Source organism: Micropterus salmoides, unplaced genomic scaffold (genome assembly GCF_014851395.1).
Source record: "Micropterus salmoides isolate LMB-PRFRI ecotype aquatic unplaced genomic scaffold, ASM1485139v1 Ms_hic_scaffold_3, whole genome shotgun sequence".
NCBI lineage: Eukaryota > Metazoa > Chordata > Actinopteri > Centrarchiformes > Centrarchidae > Micropterus > Micropterus salmoides.
Window position 1 is genome coordinate 16,693,487 of NW_024042261.1, and position 20,449 is coordinate 16,713,935.

General features: G+C 41.1%; 1 protein-coding gene across 2 annotated transcripts; it reads right to left on the reverse strand.

Moving 5' to 3' along the window:
* Positions 1–607: 607 nt before the first annotated feature.
* Positions 608–19,882, reverse strand: serpini1 (serpin peptidase inhibitor, clade I (neuroserpin), member 1). Of its 2 annotated transcripts, none has more exons than XM_038693396.1 (9): positions 19,748–19,882; positions 8,814–9,102; positions 7,976–8,206; positions 7,492–7,686; positions 3,300–3,504; positions 2,675–2,772; positions 1,542–1,628; positions 1,311–1,400; positions 608–1,212 (listed from the first exon to the last, which is right to left on the reverse strand). In XM_038693396.1, the coding sequence occupies exons 1-9, from the start codon at positions 19,865–19,867 to the stop codon at positions 1,136–1,138; spliced, it is 1,392 nt and encodes a 463-aa protein (XP_038549324.1). In that variant the 5' UTR covers positions 19,868–19,882; the 3' UTR covers positions 608–1,135. The 2 variants fall into 2 exon arrangements, with proteins under 2 accessions (XP_038549324.1, XP_038549325.1); XM_038693397.1 differs by having other exon boundaries at positions 8,814–9,163; positions 19,748–19,841.
* Between the last annotated feature and the right edge of the window lie 567 nt (positions 19,883–20,449).

Here is a 20,449-nt window from a genome sequence, read left to right on the forward strand (position 1 = left end):
CTGGTCAACCGCAATAGCCAACCTTATGTATGTAAAGCGCATTATATGTTCAGGTACCGAATAGGCTATATAATGCACTTTTCACCAGGTTTCATAAACTCCTGAAGCATTGCATGTTTTTCAATTTCACCAAATCCTCAGAACATAAAAGCAGTATTAGTCGTTTGCATTCAGATTAATGACATCCTAAATATGAGTTGTACTGTCCTTGAAAATCCAGCTTACATTTAAAAAAAAAAAAGCCTTTAAAAACAACCTCCATGCATAGAGAAGGACACTGTTTTTTAATGGGAACACATTCATGTTTTATTGAGTAAAAGACTGAATACAGCTGGTGTTACTGTTTCTCCCTGTATGTACAGCTAAAATGGTGCAGCAGATCTTTTTCAGTGCGCCTGCATGCTCCAGTCCGTCTCTATAGCAACCTGTCTTCGTTACGCAGTCCCCTCTGCTCACCTGTGAGATGCCCAGCTGGGGCTTAATCAAACACTCAGATGTGATAAGGCATTTTAGTTCATCAGCAGATTAGCAATGTGCCTACGGTGTAAAAAATGACTCGAATACTGTCTGGAGCAGATATATTACTAAGATTCATTGTATAAGGACAAAATGTTTGCACATGTTTATTCTGCAATAAATACTGAGCATATACAGTATATGTATATATAGAACACAATGGCAAATGTACAGGGATATAATTAAAGTGTGATACTTATGGTGTGCACATACTGTATCTGGAGTAAGAAAGAGTAAATATTTTTTAAAGAAGAAAACGTTTTTTGTGCATTGTGTGTGCGGGCGCAGGTGAGTGCGAAGCTGCTGAACTTAAAGGGGTTGTGCGTGGATTACATATCATGTGTTCTTCTTGTTCAAATACAAACCACCCTTTACTAGAGAATATTTACAACTTCCTCTTTCAGCACGTCAGTATCCAAGAGTTTAAAGCTTCCAGTATCAAAACACAGTCACATTATATGTCAGTATGTCATATTTCAATATATAATATATCATATAGTAATCAGTTTATATATCTTTTTCAAGAGTATAAAACACAGCTGAAGATGGCGATAGAGGATAGGTAGCTTTTATGATGTCAGGGTCTCATTGGCTGGCACTGAGCGACCTCGCGTCATGGTTACATAGAGTCAAAGTCGTGGTCGTTGGGCTCGATGATTTCAGGGGTCATGACCCTGCCCATGAAGAGGATGGACCCTGGAAGGAGAAGGGACAGGGACAACGTCAGGTCAAAAGACACATATTGTATATGTATAACAGAGGTACACTTACTGTACATGCACATAGACACACACCTGTCCTCCGGTTTCGTATGACAAAGAAAAACGGGTGATCGGCCATGACCTGTGGGTACAGCACCAGAGTCCTGGTCAGGGCGATCATTCCTGAGAGAGAGAGAGAGAGGAAGAGAGGGCAGATGCTATAGTTATTTTCTGACAGAGGGGGGCAGTGTTTCAGAGACCCATTCATACAAAGAAAATTTTATGTACGTATGTTGTAATGTTAATGACCAGGAAGAAGCCTACCTGACCCAACGGCTCCCTCTGATCCCTCCTCGGTCACCTCCAGGTAAGCCTTCTGCACTGCCTTCCCGATGTACAGGTCCTTACCGTCTGTAACACACAAACACACACAGATCGTCACCTTGTCTTTAGAGTACTGATGAGTCAGTCGGAGATGTGAAGATAGTGTGACAAATGAGTCTAAATTGAGAATGACTATGTACGTGCATCCACTAACTCTCCAAGCTGTAAATATAAATGTTTGCTGGTATACCCACATATTAGTTAAATCAACATTACAAACCAGAGCATGGGGTCGCATCATGCAGTCCCATGAGACACTCCTGATGATTTGATTAAAATCACCCACTCTTATCTACCTCCCTGCCAGAATTGACCATGTCCTCTGAGTACATGTTGAGCAGATGACGATGTAGCTAGTACAAGCTGTGCTGTACAGCCAGAAGTCCGGTACAGCCTGCAGATTGTGTTTCCCAATATAATACTAGCTCCACCTGATCCGTGAGAACAAGGTGTTTTGCATTGGTTTGTCAATGAGCATGAAGGATCTTTGAGTTTTTTGAGGATCTTTTAACTGTTTTTGTTTAAAATGTATTTTTTAATTAGTTCTCTACAAGGCTAGAGCATTTGAAGCTGCTCATATAGTGGGATCGGATTTTGTTGCTTTAGATTCAAACTATCCCAACATATTGATGTCTCTCTATTTCTCTCTCTCTCTCTCTCTCTCTCTCTCTCTCTCTCTCTCTCTCTCTCTCTCTCTCTCTCTCTCTCTCTCTCTCTCTCTCTCTCTCTCTCTCTCTCTCTCTCTCTCTCTCTCTCTCTATATATATATATATATATATATATATATATATATATATATATATATATATATATATATATCTCTCGATCTATTTTTATTAGATGTGACAGCTCTGACCTGCCCACTCTGTGCCAGTTACCTTGGTTACCTTAGAAAGCACCGGAGGCTACTTCGCTACAGTCAAGAAGCAGAAATATTGAATCAACTTCTCAGGAGTTTATTTCTCTTACAATCTGTGTCTAAATCTATGTGTTTTATATCCTAATCTATGGGTATGGGCCACATGTTCCAGTGTTCGGCACTGTGTGTGTGTGTTTTTTTATACAACCGTTACCTGTCATGGCAGAGAGATCAGCATTGTTGGTGAAGATCTTCTTTATTCCTAGCTCCTGCAGAGTGCTCTTAAGGTCGACCTTCTGCTCCACTTTGAACCTGAACAGTGCAGTCAGAATTTAAGAAAGTCACTAGTCACATGTTCCTTCGCATATAGTAGCCAAATGTGGACTACATGATGTCTTCATTATATATTTTTCAGTGCAGGTGCAATTGAGTTTAATGACCTAAAAGCAGTTATTCTAACTTAAATATTTGTGGTACCCTAAGAATGAAAAATCTCTTTTAATGAACCGCCATTTTACATCAACATTAATAACCAAATCATACAGAAGGTTCTAATCATAATGGATGCGTTTTAATTCATTGCTGTTGCCATGGCTATTTCCACATGCTAAACTAAAAACAGCGATCACACCAGGGACATTCTCAACTGGGCTTTGGATTCTGGGAAATGTAAGTATTAACTACGACTCCAAGACGTCTAGGTTAATGAAGGCAATCACTAATTGATGCACAAATCATCATCAGCCCACATCTCTTATAAGCAGGAATTGCTGAGTGTATGTGTTCTTGCATATATGTAGGAGTGTTTGTATATTGTGTTTGCGTGTGTCATCCCTCACCTAGGTAGGTAGACTTCCACCTTCTGCCGTTTGACATTGTTAGCCCACTCCTCCAGCAGCGGTGCTTTGATGATGGGCTCCAGGGAAGCCAATGGTACCTCCTGTCGAGGCAGAACGATCATCATGGACATGTCCTCCCCCTCATAGGGTATCTCCAACACCTGGTACACACCACCAGCTTCCTGTGAGCCATCGCTGAACTCACCTGGATGGGGAGGAAACATACATGGAAATGTAGGCATCGAAAGATATGTACGCCTCCTCCTTCTGCTGCTCTTACAATGGGTTTGTGAACCCTAGCTGAGGAGGAACATACACAGACGTAAGCATGTTAAAGCTCACTGATCGACTATATTGATTACAGCGGGTGTGGATTTTCCCTGACGCACTAATTAAAACCCACTGACACTTCACTTTAAAAGGCTTTGGTTACACTTGGTGTGACAATGCATTACATACACTGTATATAGTCCTGCGAGTGCTCTGTCAACCCCAACCAAAATTCAACAAAATTAGGCAGGAAAGGACAGTGTGTTTGTCATTGCACTGCCCTGTTTACACAAGCACTTGCACTTGACTGTCTTCAGGCAGGAAATAAAACCAAGTAAAGCAATCTGGGATCTAGGGAAAACACATCCTTTATATATATATATATATATATATATATATATATATATATATATATATGTATACACACACACACACACACACACACACACACACACACACACGCACACGTACAGTGTACAAATACATTCGCCCACACACATTCAAGACAAATGTACATGTGATCGCACATGCAAATATCTGTAAGACCTAATATCTTTTTACAGATCCACTAAGAGGCTAAGACTTGATATCTTCATAGCCTTGAGGTGGATCGTTAACAGACTTGTCCCTTGTATCTAATTAAACAAAACCCACAGATAAAAACTCTTATCAGGACAAGCCAACGAGCATTTACTTGAATTAAGTGAGACAGTATTTCTTAGTCAGGATGAGATAATCCTTTTATACTCACAACAAGTCCAACTAGATTTGAAATCTAAATATAAGATTATCTCACTTACTCAGGTTTCTGCCATGAGAGATGGAGATTATAGAGCAATTAACACCGCCAGACTTTATCCCAATCTTTGCACATTATTTTTCTTTTGAAGCCTCTTAAAAGGGAAAATTACAACAAAAAGGTTTATCATCCTTCATTAACTTACATGTGGCATTCTGTGTAGTGGCTGCTGATGCAGAGCGAGGCAACATTGCAGCAGAGAGTGGGGTGTGGCTTCCCAAAACATTTTACTTAACCAATATGATTGTGCTTCAAAATGGGAATGCAAACCCGGCCTTCTCCCCAAGGACCTGTCCCTGTTCTGCACACACGCCCACACATGTGCACACACTACACAGACAGACAGACAGACACACACACACCAGTTCACACATGGACAGATTTCCTTGATCCTGAGTGTATGAGTAAATGCGCACCCTGTGAACGTAGGTGTATGCAAGCGTGCATCTCACTACACACATACAGACTGCACCAAAATAACTCAAATCTGCCAACTTTAGCAGCAGCGCAGTAAGAATCTGATGTGACTGTCTTTGGCAGTACGTCAAACAGAAAATGACTAGATACAAAAAAAGAATCACTCAGATGTAACACCATCAGAGCCAACCTGCATGGCTCTTGTGCCTCACAGTGCTGGCAAAACACCAAAGACACCAATATCTGACACATATGGCACAACTTTGATAATTGTGCCATATGTGTCAGATTTCGCTGTCTTTGGTACCAGATTATGACACTGGAAAAATGACTTAAAAATGTATAAGGTATAAAAAACATAATCCGGACCAACTCAGACACTATACATCTACGCCCAAAGTAGATATAGCTACAGAACAATAACCCCGAAACATCATATTTACCATTATTGGACTTAAAGAAGCAGAAAATAAATCTGTAAACAGAGAACATACGTAATTAATGTGAAAACAATTAATAAACTGACTGATTAGTTGATTCATTAATAATAGGCTTTTCTCTGTTTCATAATGATGTAAACTGAAAATTTGATGATATTGGACTGTTAGTATGAAAAACAAGCATCATCTCTACGTGATGTTCATTTATCACTATTTTGTGACATTATTTAAACCAAACAATTAATTAGTTGGTTGTGTCCCTATATACAATAATACGGTATTTATTAAATTTTTCAATTTAAAGAGGTGGTATTATGCTCATTTTCAGGTTCAAAATCTTATTTAGGGGTTGTACCAGAACAGGTTAACATGGTTTAATTTTCAAAAAGCACCATATTTTTCCCATACTGCACATCTCTTTTCACCCAATGTGTTGTACACTCTGCAGTTATAGCTATAACTTTAGATGTGTTAGCCAACGTTTACAACAACTCCGCACTTGAACAGTCTGGGAAGTTACATTGCCTTGTTTATTTTAAATATAATTCACAACCAATAAAGCATACTTACAGGTTGTGGTTGTGAATTACCAGCCCCAAACAGAGTCGGAGTTGCATCGTCTTTTAGGACAAAACGTTGAACTGTTGCTGGTGTTCTGACGATCTACGCTGCCTTGCCGAAAAATGCTCCCATAGCGCAAATCGCTTGTCATCATATCGACGCCACACACAAGCGCCCGACGTAATGTTCAATGCGACACACACACCAGCGACCCACACAGCTTTCTCTTTTTTAAGTTAAAACTTTTCAACATTCCTCAGAACGTAAAGACAGATAAGCAGTATGAAAACCTTCCAGCTGTGTTTTCCTCTGCCGTTGTTGCTGCAGCGGTCTGTGTGACGGTGGGAGCAGAGGGCTCTGTGAGCGGGTGGCTGGCTGGCCTCGCCAGCTCCTCCCGCGGGTTGGTACAGGTTTCCCCTGCAGCCACTTACGGAGCTCCGCGCATTTTTGTTCTGCCATCACTTCTCATAAATCTGTCTTCGAAATCTACACAGCTGATTTCTCACCTCAAAACTTCTCAGAAGTGGATTTAATGATGAAATTCCATACGAAAACTGTAAAATATAAAACTTTCTGTTACTAGCCTCTGTTTGGCGCACACAATGATGATGCAGTGAATAGTGACGATTCTCTCTGACCAATCAGCAGTCTGTTGTGTTTTCACGTTACATTTTAGTATCCCTCAGCTGGCTTGGAACCTCAATGGAAGTGAGGTGATACGAAAAAAAGTACCTGGAAGCAGGTACAGGTACAACATTTCTACAATGGAAAACCAAACAAAGGCGAGTCGAGCCAAAGGTCCTCCGCTCAGACCCCGCTAGCTGCTTGGCAAGCTTTATGACGTGTTTTCATTGTGACCTCACAAGTAAAGGAAGTGAAGGGCTGTTCTACAAAGGAGCTTTTTTCAAGCGGTTCAGAGCAGTGCTTTCTGTGGCAGATGGGAACTCCCTTTGGGCTGGACTTTGGCTTTTTCACTTTGCAAACCTGTTACATGCACAAAAAAAGATATCACCTCTTTAAACAAAAAAAGTGCACAGCGGAGTGCCTACGGTTTGTGCGCATTGACAAAGTATTAAAGTGGAGAGAAGAAAAAAGTCTTTTCTAAAATCTATTCTAAAATTGTTCCAAATAATTGAAAATTAGTATAACAACTGACAAAATATGACATGCTATACTCTAATTAGAAGCTACCCCCCCCAGAACCCCACAGACAGTTGTGTGAAGGGGGAAAAAGACAGTGTTGTTTGCTCTGCCTACTGTCAGAGAAGATTTAACAAAACCTAATATAGTACTACATACCTTAGCACAGACTATCAAAGTACCGCTAATATTGTATGACATTAACAAAATAGCTTTCAAAATGTACGACTAAATCAAACAGACATACCAGAGGAATTTGTGCAGCATTTTTGCAGCAGAGCTCACTAAGCAGAAAAAAGGAGCCTTTCCTGGGAATAACATTCCAAATATGAATATTTCAGATCTGAGATTAACATTTTAAATAACCTCAAGAAATATGAGCATGAAATTCAAGGGCTCCAGAATAGACCCACAAGTACAATTGAGAAGTACAAGTACACACACACACACGCAAACACACGCAAACACACACACACACAAGTGCGCGCACAAACACACACACACACACACACACATGCACGTGCGCGCACACACACACACGCACACACACACCCTGCATCCCTACCGTAGTAGAAGTCTCCCTGTTGGTACATCATGAGTGTCTGAACCTCAGAGCCATCGTCTCTGCTGAAGGAGAAGGTTCTGGTGTTCTCTGGCCGGAACTGGTTTTTCCAGGAGCCTCTGAAGTAGACGGCGTTTACCAGGGTCAGGCGGGTCACGCTGCTGAAGTCCTCGGCCGATAGCAGCTCACGGATCTTACCTGGAGGAATTGATTTGTACAGTGTGTCAGGATATACATTCGTTTTCATTAGCCTAAAGGACAGCGCCTGCTGGGATGCAGCGTTTGAAATTGCACACCAGGATAAGGATAGAGATTTGTGCAACAGAGTTGGAAATGTATTCAGTATATTTTGCTTTTGTCCGATGTCACGTTACAGTATGCTGGAATTGAAGATGAAATTATGTATTCTCATTATTGCCATCCATTCTTTTGCTCCCTTCATCTGTATCTTTCCCTTCCTTCCCCCCTCCCTCCCTCGCTAACTCACTCTCTGTATGATTTTCCACCCAGCTGTTGATCTGCTCGGCCACGGCTGCTGATTCGCTGAAGTCCACTGTTTCCACTTCAGCCCGGAAGTACTTCCTCATCAGATGCAGAAACTCCGGGTTAAAGGTAACACCTTCCTGCAGGAAGAGGCTGTTGGCAAATCGGATCACGTAGTGAGTGTCGTCCTCCGACAGAGCTGCCGTCAGGTTCTGGAGCAAAGAGAACTCCATGCCTGGAGAACAAAGGGAGACATTCATATTCTAAACGTGTGTTTAGAGTACATTGCTGTGTAAAACATTTGTACACCTTCACCTTTGCCCGCCACACATGTGTCCCCCACACATGCACATGCAGCAATAGAGACTGCTGCATGTGCATGTATAGTCTCGCGCATGTTTGCGTGTTTGTTGTATCAAGCTCCAAAAACCGCTGGATCTTACATTTCCCATAAAGCAACTGGATAGCATCTTTCATTAGATCCCCCAGCCCATCCTAAATGTCGTTTTTCAAACGCCACACCTCTAGTTTGTAAGGCAGGATTTCTGCTAAAATTTTATGAACGTCAATTTGTAAGCCCAAGCCAAGATAACCCTGCTGACATCATCACAGTATTTTTTTACTTTGGAAAGCTTCCTCCAGAACTACAGAAGATATATACAACTGTTTTCACAGGCTGAGTAGTCCATCTCACGATTAAACGAGTAAATGTAATGATTTTGTAAAAACGGCACTTGAACTTCCTTTGCTAAAGACTTTCACAATTTAGATCCAACTCCTCTTCCTTCGCCCACCACTGACCCTGATGCTGGTGTACCTGTGTTTATGAATGTGTCTCTTACCTGGCAGCAGATGGCTGAAGCCTACAGCCTGTCGTATCTCGTCCAGTGAAGCTCCTCTGGCTCCCAGCTCCACCATGCCCAGGGCCACAGCCACACTCAGAGGAGAGAAAATAATGTTATCCTGATCGCCCGCTGCCTGCAGCTGGTGGTACAGTCTGACTGAGAACTCTGATGTAGCGTCCTCTGGAATGTCCGCCGCTCCGCCACCGTAGCGCAGCACCAGGATGGAAAGGAGGAGGAGCGGGGACAAAACGTCCAGGATCAACATCGCAGCACAGGCCACAGATAACTGCGTGAAAGAGGGGCGTTTGAAGAGGAAGGTCGGTTGGATAGAAAGAAAAAGAAGAGAACTTTAATGTGATGATGGATGGAAGGAGGCATAGACAAGGGAGACGAAGGGGGAAAAGAGAGAATGGGAAGTGAATGAGGCAAAGAGGGAGGGAAAATATGTTTGGAGGAAAGATAGAAAGATGGATGGATGGGGGGTTAAGGAACAGGAAATGAGTGATTGGGGAGATGGAGGGGGGGATGGGCGGCCAAAGAGGTGTGGAAGGAAGGACAATGGATGGAGGAAAGACAAAATGATTTGGGGAGGGATGGAGCCAAAAGTAAAAAGAGGAGGATTGCAGAAAGGATAGAGAGGTGAAAGCAGAGAGAAGAGAATTGCAGAGGGGAGGGAGAGGGAGAGAGAAAGAGAAAGAGAGGTAGAGAAGATTATTGCGTTAGGCATAAAAAGAGATGAAGGACAAGAGGATTTTGTAAGGGAGTGAGACAGAGATGAAAGAGAGAGAGAGCAGAGGAGAGAGACAGAAAACACACATCAGTCAATCGTTCTGCCAATTTAATCTGTGAAGGCAAAAAAGGAATGCACTGATAAACAATCGAATGCCCCCCCCTTAAAAAAACGGGTTTAAATAGTGGTGTAAAATGAAAAACTGGCATAAAAGGAGAGAGATTTAATAGAAAAAACAAAACAGTTACAGACTCAATTGACTTTAAGTGAAAGGCAGTGTGTCAGTGAAGAGACAGAACGAGGGGAAAAAGGTAAAAACACACACACAACCTGAGAGTTATGCACATGTACAGAAATAACAGATAGAAAGAGATGGAGAGAGAGAACGAGGCGATGAGATATAAACAGGAATGTGCTGTAACTACAGCTGTAATGCTGACTGCAGTCAGTATTGCTGTTCGTAGCACATCTGCTAGATGAGTTCATACATATTTTATGGCCATTCTTATCATCTTGAGTTAAATCAGCTTCTTTTAAAATCTGCTTCACTCTCTGTGTGTTTGTGTGTGTGCTTGAGCCTTTGTATGTGAACGGACGAGGTTATGTCTGTACAGAAAGACTGATTAGGAAGAGGCCTTTAACCCCCCTTCCCCATCCTCCATCCTTCCCCTCATCTTTCCTTACCATCACACTCCTCGCCTTCTGTTTCATCTCCCTTCTCGCCCGTACGTTATCTATCTTCACTGATCTCCTCCTCTCTCTCATGTCTCTACTTTCCTATCTTTTCTCCCTTTTAACCCCGCCTTTTGTACCTTTTAAAATGACAAGAAATGTACACACACTGCACCATCCCTCTGGTGCTGTTGTTGCCAGGCAACATTGTTTTCTGCTGCCCAAACAAAAGAAAAAGACAGAGTCAATGATATATAGCATAAAGAGAGAGAGAGACAGAGAAAGATATCGAGAGACGATGATAAAATGTGAAATAACACGGGGACATTTGTTTGGCTGTTTGTCTCTGCTGTGCTGTCATCATCATACAGTTTGTAAAGAGGATTCTATTAGCAGTCCCATGCAGCGCTGGAATCTGCTGGCTGCTACTGTATGTGTGGGATGGCAGGTGACTGTGGGCACAATGTACCTGAGTGTCAACAGCAAAAACAATAGGCAGCAGCCAGAAAATTAGTGCCCCATCCTGCTGTGTACTGTCCTTTTCCTTTACTGTGCTCTGGTATGTGACAAACCTGGGGGACATGTCAAATCCATTAAAGGCTTAGTCTGGTGATACATTTTTTGTTATCCCAAATTCCATGAAAATACCAAAACCAACAATGAATTGAACCTATTTTACTATGCAGCTTATTCCTCTGTGCCATAGACCTCTATTGTTGTTTAGAAACTATTAAAAGCACGTCAAGGAGCCACACTGTGTGACATGCACTGGCTGACATGTTCCTTTATTACATGGGCACTGCGTTTTATTTTGACTCAGTCCCACATAGAGCTCCTAATCTCTGGCTGAAAATAGTTCCCAAACATATGCAAAAAAAAATGTTCCCCTGTTTGAATACAGTTTGCAAATACTACAATTCCCAGCTTCCTTAGGAAATTATATTTGTTTTTTCAAAAATGTATTTATTTGTGAGTCATTTTAACCTTATCCTTAAAGCAATGCAATTTCCAGAGTTGACCACCCCTGTCTACATTTTACAATGAACTTCATCTAGGTTATAAGATCTGAAGTATAATTCCTCATTCTCTTGCAAAAATACACATCACTTCCATTTTACGTCCTTCCAAACTGACAGTCAGGATATCTTCTTGTTTGTTCTCCGTCACTAAGTATTCTGACAAACTGCTTTCAACAAGCATGACACTGACCAAACTGCCAGCTGGATCTGCATCTGCTTAACTCAGCAAATAGAAATTCATTTGAGTTCAAAGAGTTTCTTCCCATGGATATTGTTACTTTTGTCAGCCATTTTAAAATTTAGTCTCAGTCTTAGTCCTGTGTCAAGTGTCCTTATTAGTTTTAGTCATATTTGGTCCACTGTATGCTATTTTTTTAATCAAGTTTTGGTTGACTAAAAGTCTGGGTATGTTATTCTGATTTTAGTCAAAAGAAAATCAAAAGTATTTTAATCTAGTTTTAGTCATTAACCGTCATTTTAGTCTTTTCTTACCCATTAGTATAATTTTGATAAGCATTTTGGTCATTCTGATCTAACCAAAACAGAGATATTTATCATTTTAGTCTTTATTTCACTCATCTCACTTATAGATAAAATGTTTTGCAAAATTTGAATATTAGCTTTGTTCTCATTTTTATTGCAAACGAGACGTTAACTTACCTCAATTACTGGGTGGTTAGCTTTGATATGCCGCTTCAAGTTCATAGTGTTTTTTCCAGAAATCTTTAAACCACATTGCTATATAATTAGGCAACTGTTTTTTTTGTCTGCCTCACTGTATTTGAAATGGGACCAAATATCTAAGACCTAGCATGTTGTGTTCATCACCAGACCTCGCCTCCTCCACAGTACAGTTTTCCCTCCGCGCCAGGTGTCGCCCTCAGTCGGCCAGCGTGCAAAGCACAGGAAGAAAAAAAATACGCTGAATGACCACACTGAGTGAAAATTTAGAGGGAGAAAATATGGCCTGTAATATTTTGTCTCCTCATTATACTGACAAAAGAGAGTGATGTTATTAACGTTTTTATTTTATGAATTACCTTTTAGTGTCGTCATTTTTCATCAACAATATTGCACTTTGCTGTTCGTGTATTCATATGTGTGGACAATTTGTGGAGTTGTGCACCGCGCTGTATCAATACAATATGGTGACTTTGGTCATATTTAAAAGTTATTGTCAAAAAAATACAATAAAAAGAACAAAACCAACAAGGAGAAGATCTTTCAAACGTTTTGTGCTTGTGTAGCTAAAGCCTGATATAGTAGTTTATTTTGAGTCTGTCCCACATACACCATTGGGCTGCTGTAAATACTCAGTGCACCAAATGTGTATTTATCCGCCTCTGAAATAGTCCTCGCAAAAAACACAATTTACTCCTGTTTGAGTAATGTTTGCAAAAAAACTACAGTGCCCAACTAGTTTAAGAAATGACTTTGATCCTTCTAAACTAAATTTAACTATATATATACTGTTCTTAAAATGTTGGAGCAAGAGACAGCGCAGGGAAGTCAGAAAGTACTGAGAGATGGACTGATGCACTACTGGTTTCGGTTCTTTTCATGGGACTTGTTGACAGTAACAAAACAATAGGATTTGTTGTTCAATGCGTCCATTCATCATGTCCAAAAAGTGTAAATGGAATCAGGGTAGGTTAATGAAGTCCTGTGATATAAAAATACTGAGAGATATTGAAGATATTTAATCTGATCATATATTAGGTTCAATCTGACTCATTCAGTAGCAGGTAGGTCCATCATGTTGGCAGGCACAATAGGTAAAATGAGCAGGTAAAATAAGCCTTGTTGCTTTCGTGATGCACCCCTTCAAATAGATTTAAACAGAAAAAAATCAAATGACGCCTGAAGGCACAAAACTGATGTACTGCAGTTAATATACTGTTAGCCACACGTGTTCACCTGCTCTCACATGTCGTGCTGTGAGTCAGACATTGCGGAGAGAGTGAGAGAGATCTAGAGAGAGTAAAGAAAGGCTGAGGGAAACGAGGGGGTGGCTGGCAGAGATGTAAATGGAGGTAATGTTTCTGACCTTCTGAGCTGTGGGAGCTGAACTTTTCTGAGACAGACAGCCCTGCTTTCTGTAAGGAAAGACCCAGCCATGCGGTTAAGCCAGGGAAAGTAGTGTGGAGCATCATTGTGTGTGCCCCTGTGTGTGTGTCTGTGTGCAAGTGTGCATGTGTGTGTGTGGATGATAACACCATGGGTGGCTGGCTATTACTTGTAATGGTGACACCATTCTGACCTTTTGAGTTGTGGCACGCTGTGTGCAAGGGAATCCCACACTTTGCCAGTTCGGCCATTGATGACTATGAGCCCAACTTCAATTCCGGTGGGGTTCCCAGCATGCCTCCCAGGTAAGCGGGGAAACCCAACACCCAGCTATAAAATGTTGTCTCGTGACTAAAAGAATTGAATATGTCAGACAATCTTTCATGGTTTAAGTTGCAAGTTTAATCCTGACAACTTGATTAATTCCGTGCAATTAAACTCACTGGCCTTTAAAAGCAGCCTCTAATCTCTCTGTGTAATCCTAATTCTCAGACAGAATAGGCCAGCGGTTGACATTTCGACAATTAAAATGTGACGTCACCCAAATCCACTGCACGCACGTTAATCCTTACTGCCATTTAAACCCAACACCTTGAGACGGCATGCTTCGGAGGCCAGGGGAATTTATTAAACATGGACATCCTCATCCATGGTTCAAATTCACAGGTACACACACACACACACACTTTTAAGTACATACACTTCCAAGCTAAAGTTACCAAGGCAACTGCAAGTGATGGACATTTTTCGTTTTGCCAAGCTGACGGAGAGAATTTTTTACCCTTAAAAACATTTCTTCCTCCTTCCGTGTAGGCAGATAAACGCTCTTTCCTTTTTTCAAACTACTCAGCATTTTCTGTCTCGCGTAACCCCTCTCTTTGCAAGAACTCTTCACACCAGCTCCAGTTCTGTCACTCGGTGCACTCTCTGACATTGTCTGGTACAAAAATACACACACACACACACACACTCCCCAGACTCACATCCAGTGAAGTGACTGCACTCAGTAATTTTGCAAAAACAAGGCAAGCTCGTCGACTTTCCTCTGGAAGTGATCACTATGGAGCTGCAGCCCCAAGTCCCCCAACAGTTTCTCCCTCTTAAGCCCGCTTCTCTGCTTCAGTTCAAATCACAGCAGGCTGGTTCACTTAGCCTCTAAGTACACTTCCAAACTTACAAAGCTCATATGCGCTTAGATGAATTCTGTGAAAGTGCTAACATCCCATTTCAGCTAGGCCTATCCCTCTGGGAATAGACTGCGCAGAATGATGTCTATGATTATCTCTGGCCCCCAAAAAACCTTGAATTTCTGCAATGGACTCTGTGTTAAAAATGCCAGGATATCTGCTTATCATTCATGAGTTTTCCTTGGAGGCACCATAATGGCCGCTTTCTACTTATTGTTCTGGTCTTGAACTGAGTAAAATGCAAGACGACACATGCGCACTCACACTAATAATGATTAAACTGACATCATTAATCTCAAATCATTTAGATCTCTGTGAGTGTCTCACTTTCTCCCAGTTTGATTAGACACCCGTCTCTCACCCGCTGATGTGGAGACTCCTGAGGCAGAGCAGAAAATGTACACAGGTAGGCTTCAATAGAGCCCACCACTTTAACTCCATTGCAGTGTAGGAGAAAGGTAGCACTAAACTTCTAAGACTTCCATTACTGGGCCCAATAAAGTGGATACATTTCATCAGTCACGTTGTCCATTCTGCTCACACCCCTTACTTGCACGTACTGTAGCAACAAGGCAGCAGCAGCGAAAGGGTTAAGTGGCCAGTCTCTCACCTAGAAGCTCATTTTGGAAAACAGCTTTGTTTGTAGTTTAACTGTATTACATTTTTTTTCAGTGCTTGAGCCCAAATATTCACGCCACAATCAACTTCATTGCTAGGGTACCCACTGATGAGATTTACCTGTCTGGTTTACATGTCTCAAAGCACTGCACTCATGAGGGGATAATTTTATTGTGTATAGTTAGTTAGTTATTGATGAGACAATTTATTACAGCACCCATTTTTTTGTGATGGCAGAATCTCAAATCCAGAAAGATTTTAGAACATTTGGTCAGAATTTAAGTTTTACTTCATTTATTTATGAGTAAATGATAATTATTAATTGTTCAGATAGAAAGTCCACCACTGTGCCTTTTTAAAGGTAAGTAAACTACCACTTCAACATGATTAGGTTACAATATTTTATACTGTGCATGTTAATCATCAACAAAATCCTCTAAGTTTTAACATCTTCAAAAGCAGTACCAAACCGCTTCCCCAAAGCAACAATCCTTGCTGCCATATTCACACAGGTATTTCTATGAATAAATTCAGGGAATTATTTAAAGCGTAGGCCCAATATTAGAATAACATGTAACACCAGTTTCATCACCAAATAAGCCTGATGATCACTAGGCCATCTATCCATCTGCAGACCCAAGGTGGCTGTGCTTTCCTTACTGCGACCGTCATCGTGTTATAAGGTGAAGCTTAAATTCACATCACAAATTTGTATCACAGCTAATTAGTTATGTTTTAGTTAAGTTTTAGCCACTAGACAGGAAAATCTGCGAGGAAACACTGAGTTTTATCTTATAAAGTAGAAATAGTCTCGCCAACAACTTCAGGATTGGCTCATTTACTGCATTTCATTTATAAAGTGGCCAATTCAATTAATTTAATTTCCTTGTGCATATGAAATAATAACATTTCATAATAACATTTCACACTTGATTATAAAATCAAGTGTGAAATGTGTTATAGATTATTATTATTTTCTGCAATTGAGAAGGCAACATGAGAAATGCGCTGTAATACTAATAAGCCACTGGTAGTCTTGTCTCACTAATAGTGTAGGGACTGTTTCATGTGTAACATACCCTCCTGTCTTTATGGATTTCAGGGAACATCAAGAACGAAGGCACAGTACTTGGGATTTCTGGTGCAGTCTAGTTAACTAGCACCTGTTACGTTTACAAAAACAGCCCATAAACAAAACTGCACTGATGCTGGAACGTGTGCATAGTAGCTGTCCACCTATTTACAGTGCTTAAACTGGAGGTCTGAGATTTTGTTGTTTCTTAAAACTTAAAATGACTGTGTGTATATACTCATTGCTTTATTAGTTTGTACACTTATATCCAGCAATCCAATATGACTGTGATCACCACTATTGCACTTTTGGCAGACAAAATCACGCATCTCCAGCCCATCCTCAGCTCAGTACCTTGTTAGAAAATGACACAGTGTGCTCTGGAATTTGCCTAAAGTCCCAGGATGCTCACTGTACACACCACAGAGGGCAAACAGAGGTTAACAACCCTTTATTAATCCCTGCTAACAGAGACACCCAGAGGGAGAGGCACAGAGAGAGGGAGAAAAAGAGGTGTTCAATAGACTGAGAGAGACGAGCAGAGACAGAAACCAGCAAAAACAAGGAAATTTGCACATAAAAAATAAGAAAAAGACACTAATAAGGACAGATGGAAATGAGAAGGGAAATGCTCTGTAAAGCCGAATAAAGGCAGATACCAGCTTTGACTCTGAGCCAATGATATCTAACGACCCCCTGCATAGCATGGCAAGATGGTTGACTGCTCCCCACCCTCTGCCAAGACACACTCAACAGTGTCTCTTTTCTTTCTATCGGAAAAACACACAAAGACACACACTAACAGCTACGGCGCTGTGGGAACGCACTTAGGAGGTTTGAGCTGTAATTGGATCGGCCTCTATTTGGGGTCAGTGGTAAAAGTGAAAAGACTGGAGGCTTTTTCAAATGGACTAAAGACCAGGGAGACACCGGAGAACGAGAAAGGTCACTGTCAACTAGTCCTGTGGGGGAAATGTGTGCGTGTGTGTGTGTGTGTGTGTTTGTTTAGGGGGGTGTAAGAAAGGGAGACAAGGCTGGGGATGCTGAATAAGAAGTGATAGCCAGGTGACGATGCTGAGATGGAGAGAGTGGAAAGACGGCAGGGTGATAATAAGGGTGTTTGAATCATCGCAGACTAAACTTGCTTCACGTAGTGGAGTGTTCGCTGGCGAACAGGTAGAAAAACTGAGAAGAGATTGAGAGAGGCAATGACAAGTGAGAAAATTAGGAGAATAATTCAAATTCATATTGACGATACGGTATTCACTGCAGCCGTAGAGTTTGACTGAGGGGAAATAACACGGGTATTGCCAAATCACATTTTACTGTCCTCCTCACAGAGATGTCTCTCTCTCTCTCTCTCTCTCTCTCATCGTCCCTGCTCTGCACTCAGCCCATCTCTCACTGCCACCAATCAATTGACAGATCGATTCCAGGGTACACGTGTGTGTGTGTGTGAGGGTTGATGTGACAAACTGTAAGTGGTTGAAAAGATGGCTCTGAAATGGCAGTGCATCTCCTTTAATGGTGTATAATCTTAGAGAAATGTATATTCAATATATAATCATATTCAAATATTAAAAGATCAGTATCTTGGCTGAATTTGTCAGATACTCTCTCTCTATACTTTAGAGGTTTCTTTTCTAATTTTAATGATTTATCCAATGTTTTATATCCAACATGGATACATTTCATTTTAGATATCAACCAATCACAGTTTGGTGCATTCATTCAAAATGACAAATCATTTCCATTCTTTTGATTTCCTCTCTCCCACTCTGTAATTCCCTGATGTAACTCCTGACCTCTTTCTCTCTGAGTCTTTCTCCGCTCTCATCCTCCCATCTGGCTAGGTATGAACTAATCCCCTGTGTCTTTGCTGCAGCAGACTGTACAGGGGACAAACCTGCTGCCTGAGTGTATATTTGCAGGTGGCATGCCTTTAGTGTGTGAGTTTAATTAGAAAGTGAGGGGGAAAGCGGAAAAACATGCGGAAGAAAAACTGCTGAAATGTAGTTTACAGACTTCTTTTTATTGTTCTTTTAACTGTACACTGTCAATTTATTAACTAATTTAAACTGTCAGACTATATTTCAGTGTGTATTTTCATGTGAATGAATTCCATTTCTGGAAGACCAATAGGCAGTTTTTCATGCTGATCACTGCCAGTCTTTTGTTCTACTGCATTTTCAGTAAATTCAAATTCAGTAACCGTGGGCATATGGAAGTATTTCAGAACAAAGAAAGATTAAATTAGATTTTTTTTCTCACTTCATACTGCAGCACATAACAGGTTTGATTCCAGCCTGACAAGATGTATACAGTCAGCTGCAGTACTTACTGCAAATGCCCTCTTATTCTCACAGCGGAATATGTATAACTGACAGAAAAACACTCCTGTGCACACACTCTCTCTCTCTCTCTCTCTCTCTCTCACACACACACACACACACACACACATACACACAAGGTTATGGTTAGCAGTCACACACAAACACAGTGTTCAGTTTGTTTCGCTAGGCTGATTTGAAAGACATTTAATTATTGAAAATGCAATTAATGTAGCTTTGGGTGGGAATAGGGAGGACACACACACACACACAGAGACAACATAGGAGGACACTGTGAGCAAGCAATATATCCACAGAGATTAACCAGTGATCCAGATGAATATGGGATTAATACACTGCGATTATGACAGGATGAAAGGGATAGTGCTTTTCTGAATATGGAGCTGCTAGAACTAAATGAGGATTGAGGAGGTCATTATCTTAGTTGCAGGACTAAAGAGATCATATTCAGATAAGAGAATGAGACATGAGGAGGAGGAACACTGAATTGTTTATTATTGACCATGCTGGTATTTCTCCCCCTCTTTTGGTATAAAGATCCTTTGATTTAACCAGATTTATATGTCATTTTTGTGTCAACGGAATCTGCGGGCTCTGTTATGCATTTTCACCAAAACCACCATGAACACACACACACACGGAAAGACCTGCATATGAAGGTGTGTGTGTGTGTGTGTGTGTGTGTGTGTGTGTGTGGAAGGGCGGGTGGGGGGGCTACTACAATCTGCCTTGTTAATTCACACACATTCACTCACTGCGCCTTTGCCTGTATTTCAAGGACAAGAACCACACAGCGAACCCTGAGCTCAGTGGAAAAAACAACAATAAAAACATGCACTGCAATCGTAGACCACCGGCAAAATTAAATATCATTGGGTGTTGGACACACGGGTAACGGCTTTAATCAAGGCTTAAAGAAATATGTTGACTCCAATGTGCGTCCACCCGCCCCCTTCATCAAATGCCTACACATGTTGATTATAGCATCATAATCCCTTTACACTATTCCATACAATTCCCTATTACAACTACACATTCCTACACCTTCATAAAAAATAATTATACGCTATGGAGAAACTCAGAAATAGGCTATTCTTGTTTTATATTGCAAAAGCTTAGCAGTTAAGGCTTACTATCCTGGCATGCTATTCAGATAAATCAATACAGGTTCTGTGACTGAACCAGCTGTAGGTTATTCCATAAAAAGGTTCTTACCGATAAACGGTGTCTTAGGTAGGATGGACGGACGTGTGCGGTCTCTCTCTGCTGCTCTCCTCCAGCGCCGCAGCTCGCTGCTTGTTCATTTGCCGCAGACTCCGCCCCCTCCACATCCATTGGTCCAATGAACGCGGACCAAAGAGTATAGATGTGAAAAAGACAACCCCCCCCCCCCCCCCCTTTCCTGCTTCCCAATTTGTTTATGCGAACGTTCAATTTTAGTTACCTTTATTATAAAAATCTTTTCGACCTTCCTCTCTGCGGCTTGTTTACGAGTGACTGGGAGAGTGTCAACTTCGTACGGTTCAATACTTTTATTCAAATTATTTTAGCTCACCTGCCTCATTTTGTGTACCCTTTAGCAACACAACGGTCCTGAAATTAGTCTGCAACAACGGTTAGCAGAATTTATTTTAAGAAATGCGCAGTAATGTCACTTGTATTAACGAATATTCTTAAAAACCCGTCGCAACTTAGCTAAATATTCTTGCTGCTGCTGTTTTGAGTGAAAGGCTCAAGAACAGGTAGACACCTATCTTGACCTTAAGTGCAACAGTTAATTCCGTGTTATTTTAACTCTGTAGGTAAATATATCTCCTGTATAAATTACCCCTGAAAAAAAGCCTTTTTATGCCGTGTGCTATCTAAAAGTAGAAAAGCTCTGTCAACGAAAGCGTCACAACGGTTAAAAAAAAACAA

Bases quoted from the DNA above. Each gene is read 5' to 3' on its own strand.
- serpini1 (XM_038693396.1), bottom strand. From the start codon at position 19,867: ATGGATGTGGAGGGGGCGGAGTCTGCGGCAAATGAACAAGCAGCGAGC. The intron at 8,207-8,813 runs GTAAGAGACACA...TTTGTTCTCCAG, and splicing joins CTTCAGCCATCTGCTGCCAG to GCATGGAGTTCTCTTTGCTC. The intron at 3,505-7,491 runs GTAGGGATGCAG...CTCCCCATCCAG, and splicing joins ACAGGGAGACTTCTACTACG to GTGAGTTCAGCGATGGCTCA.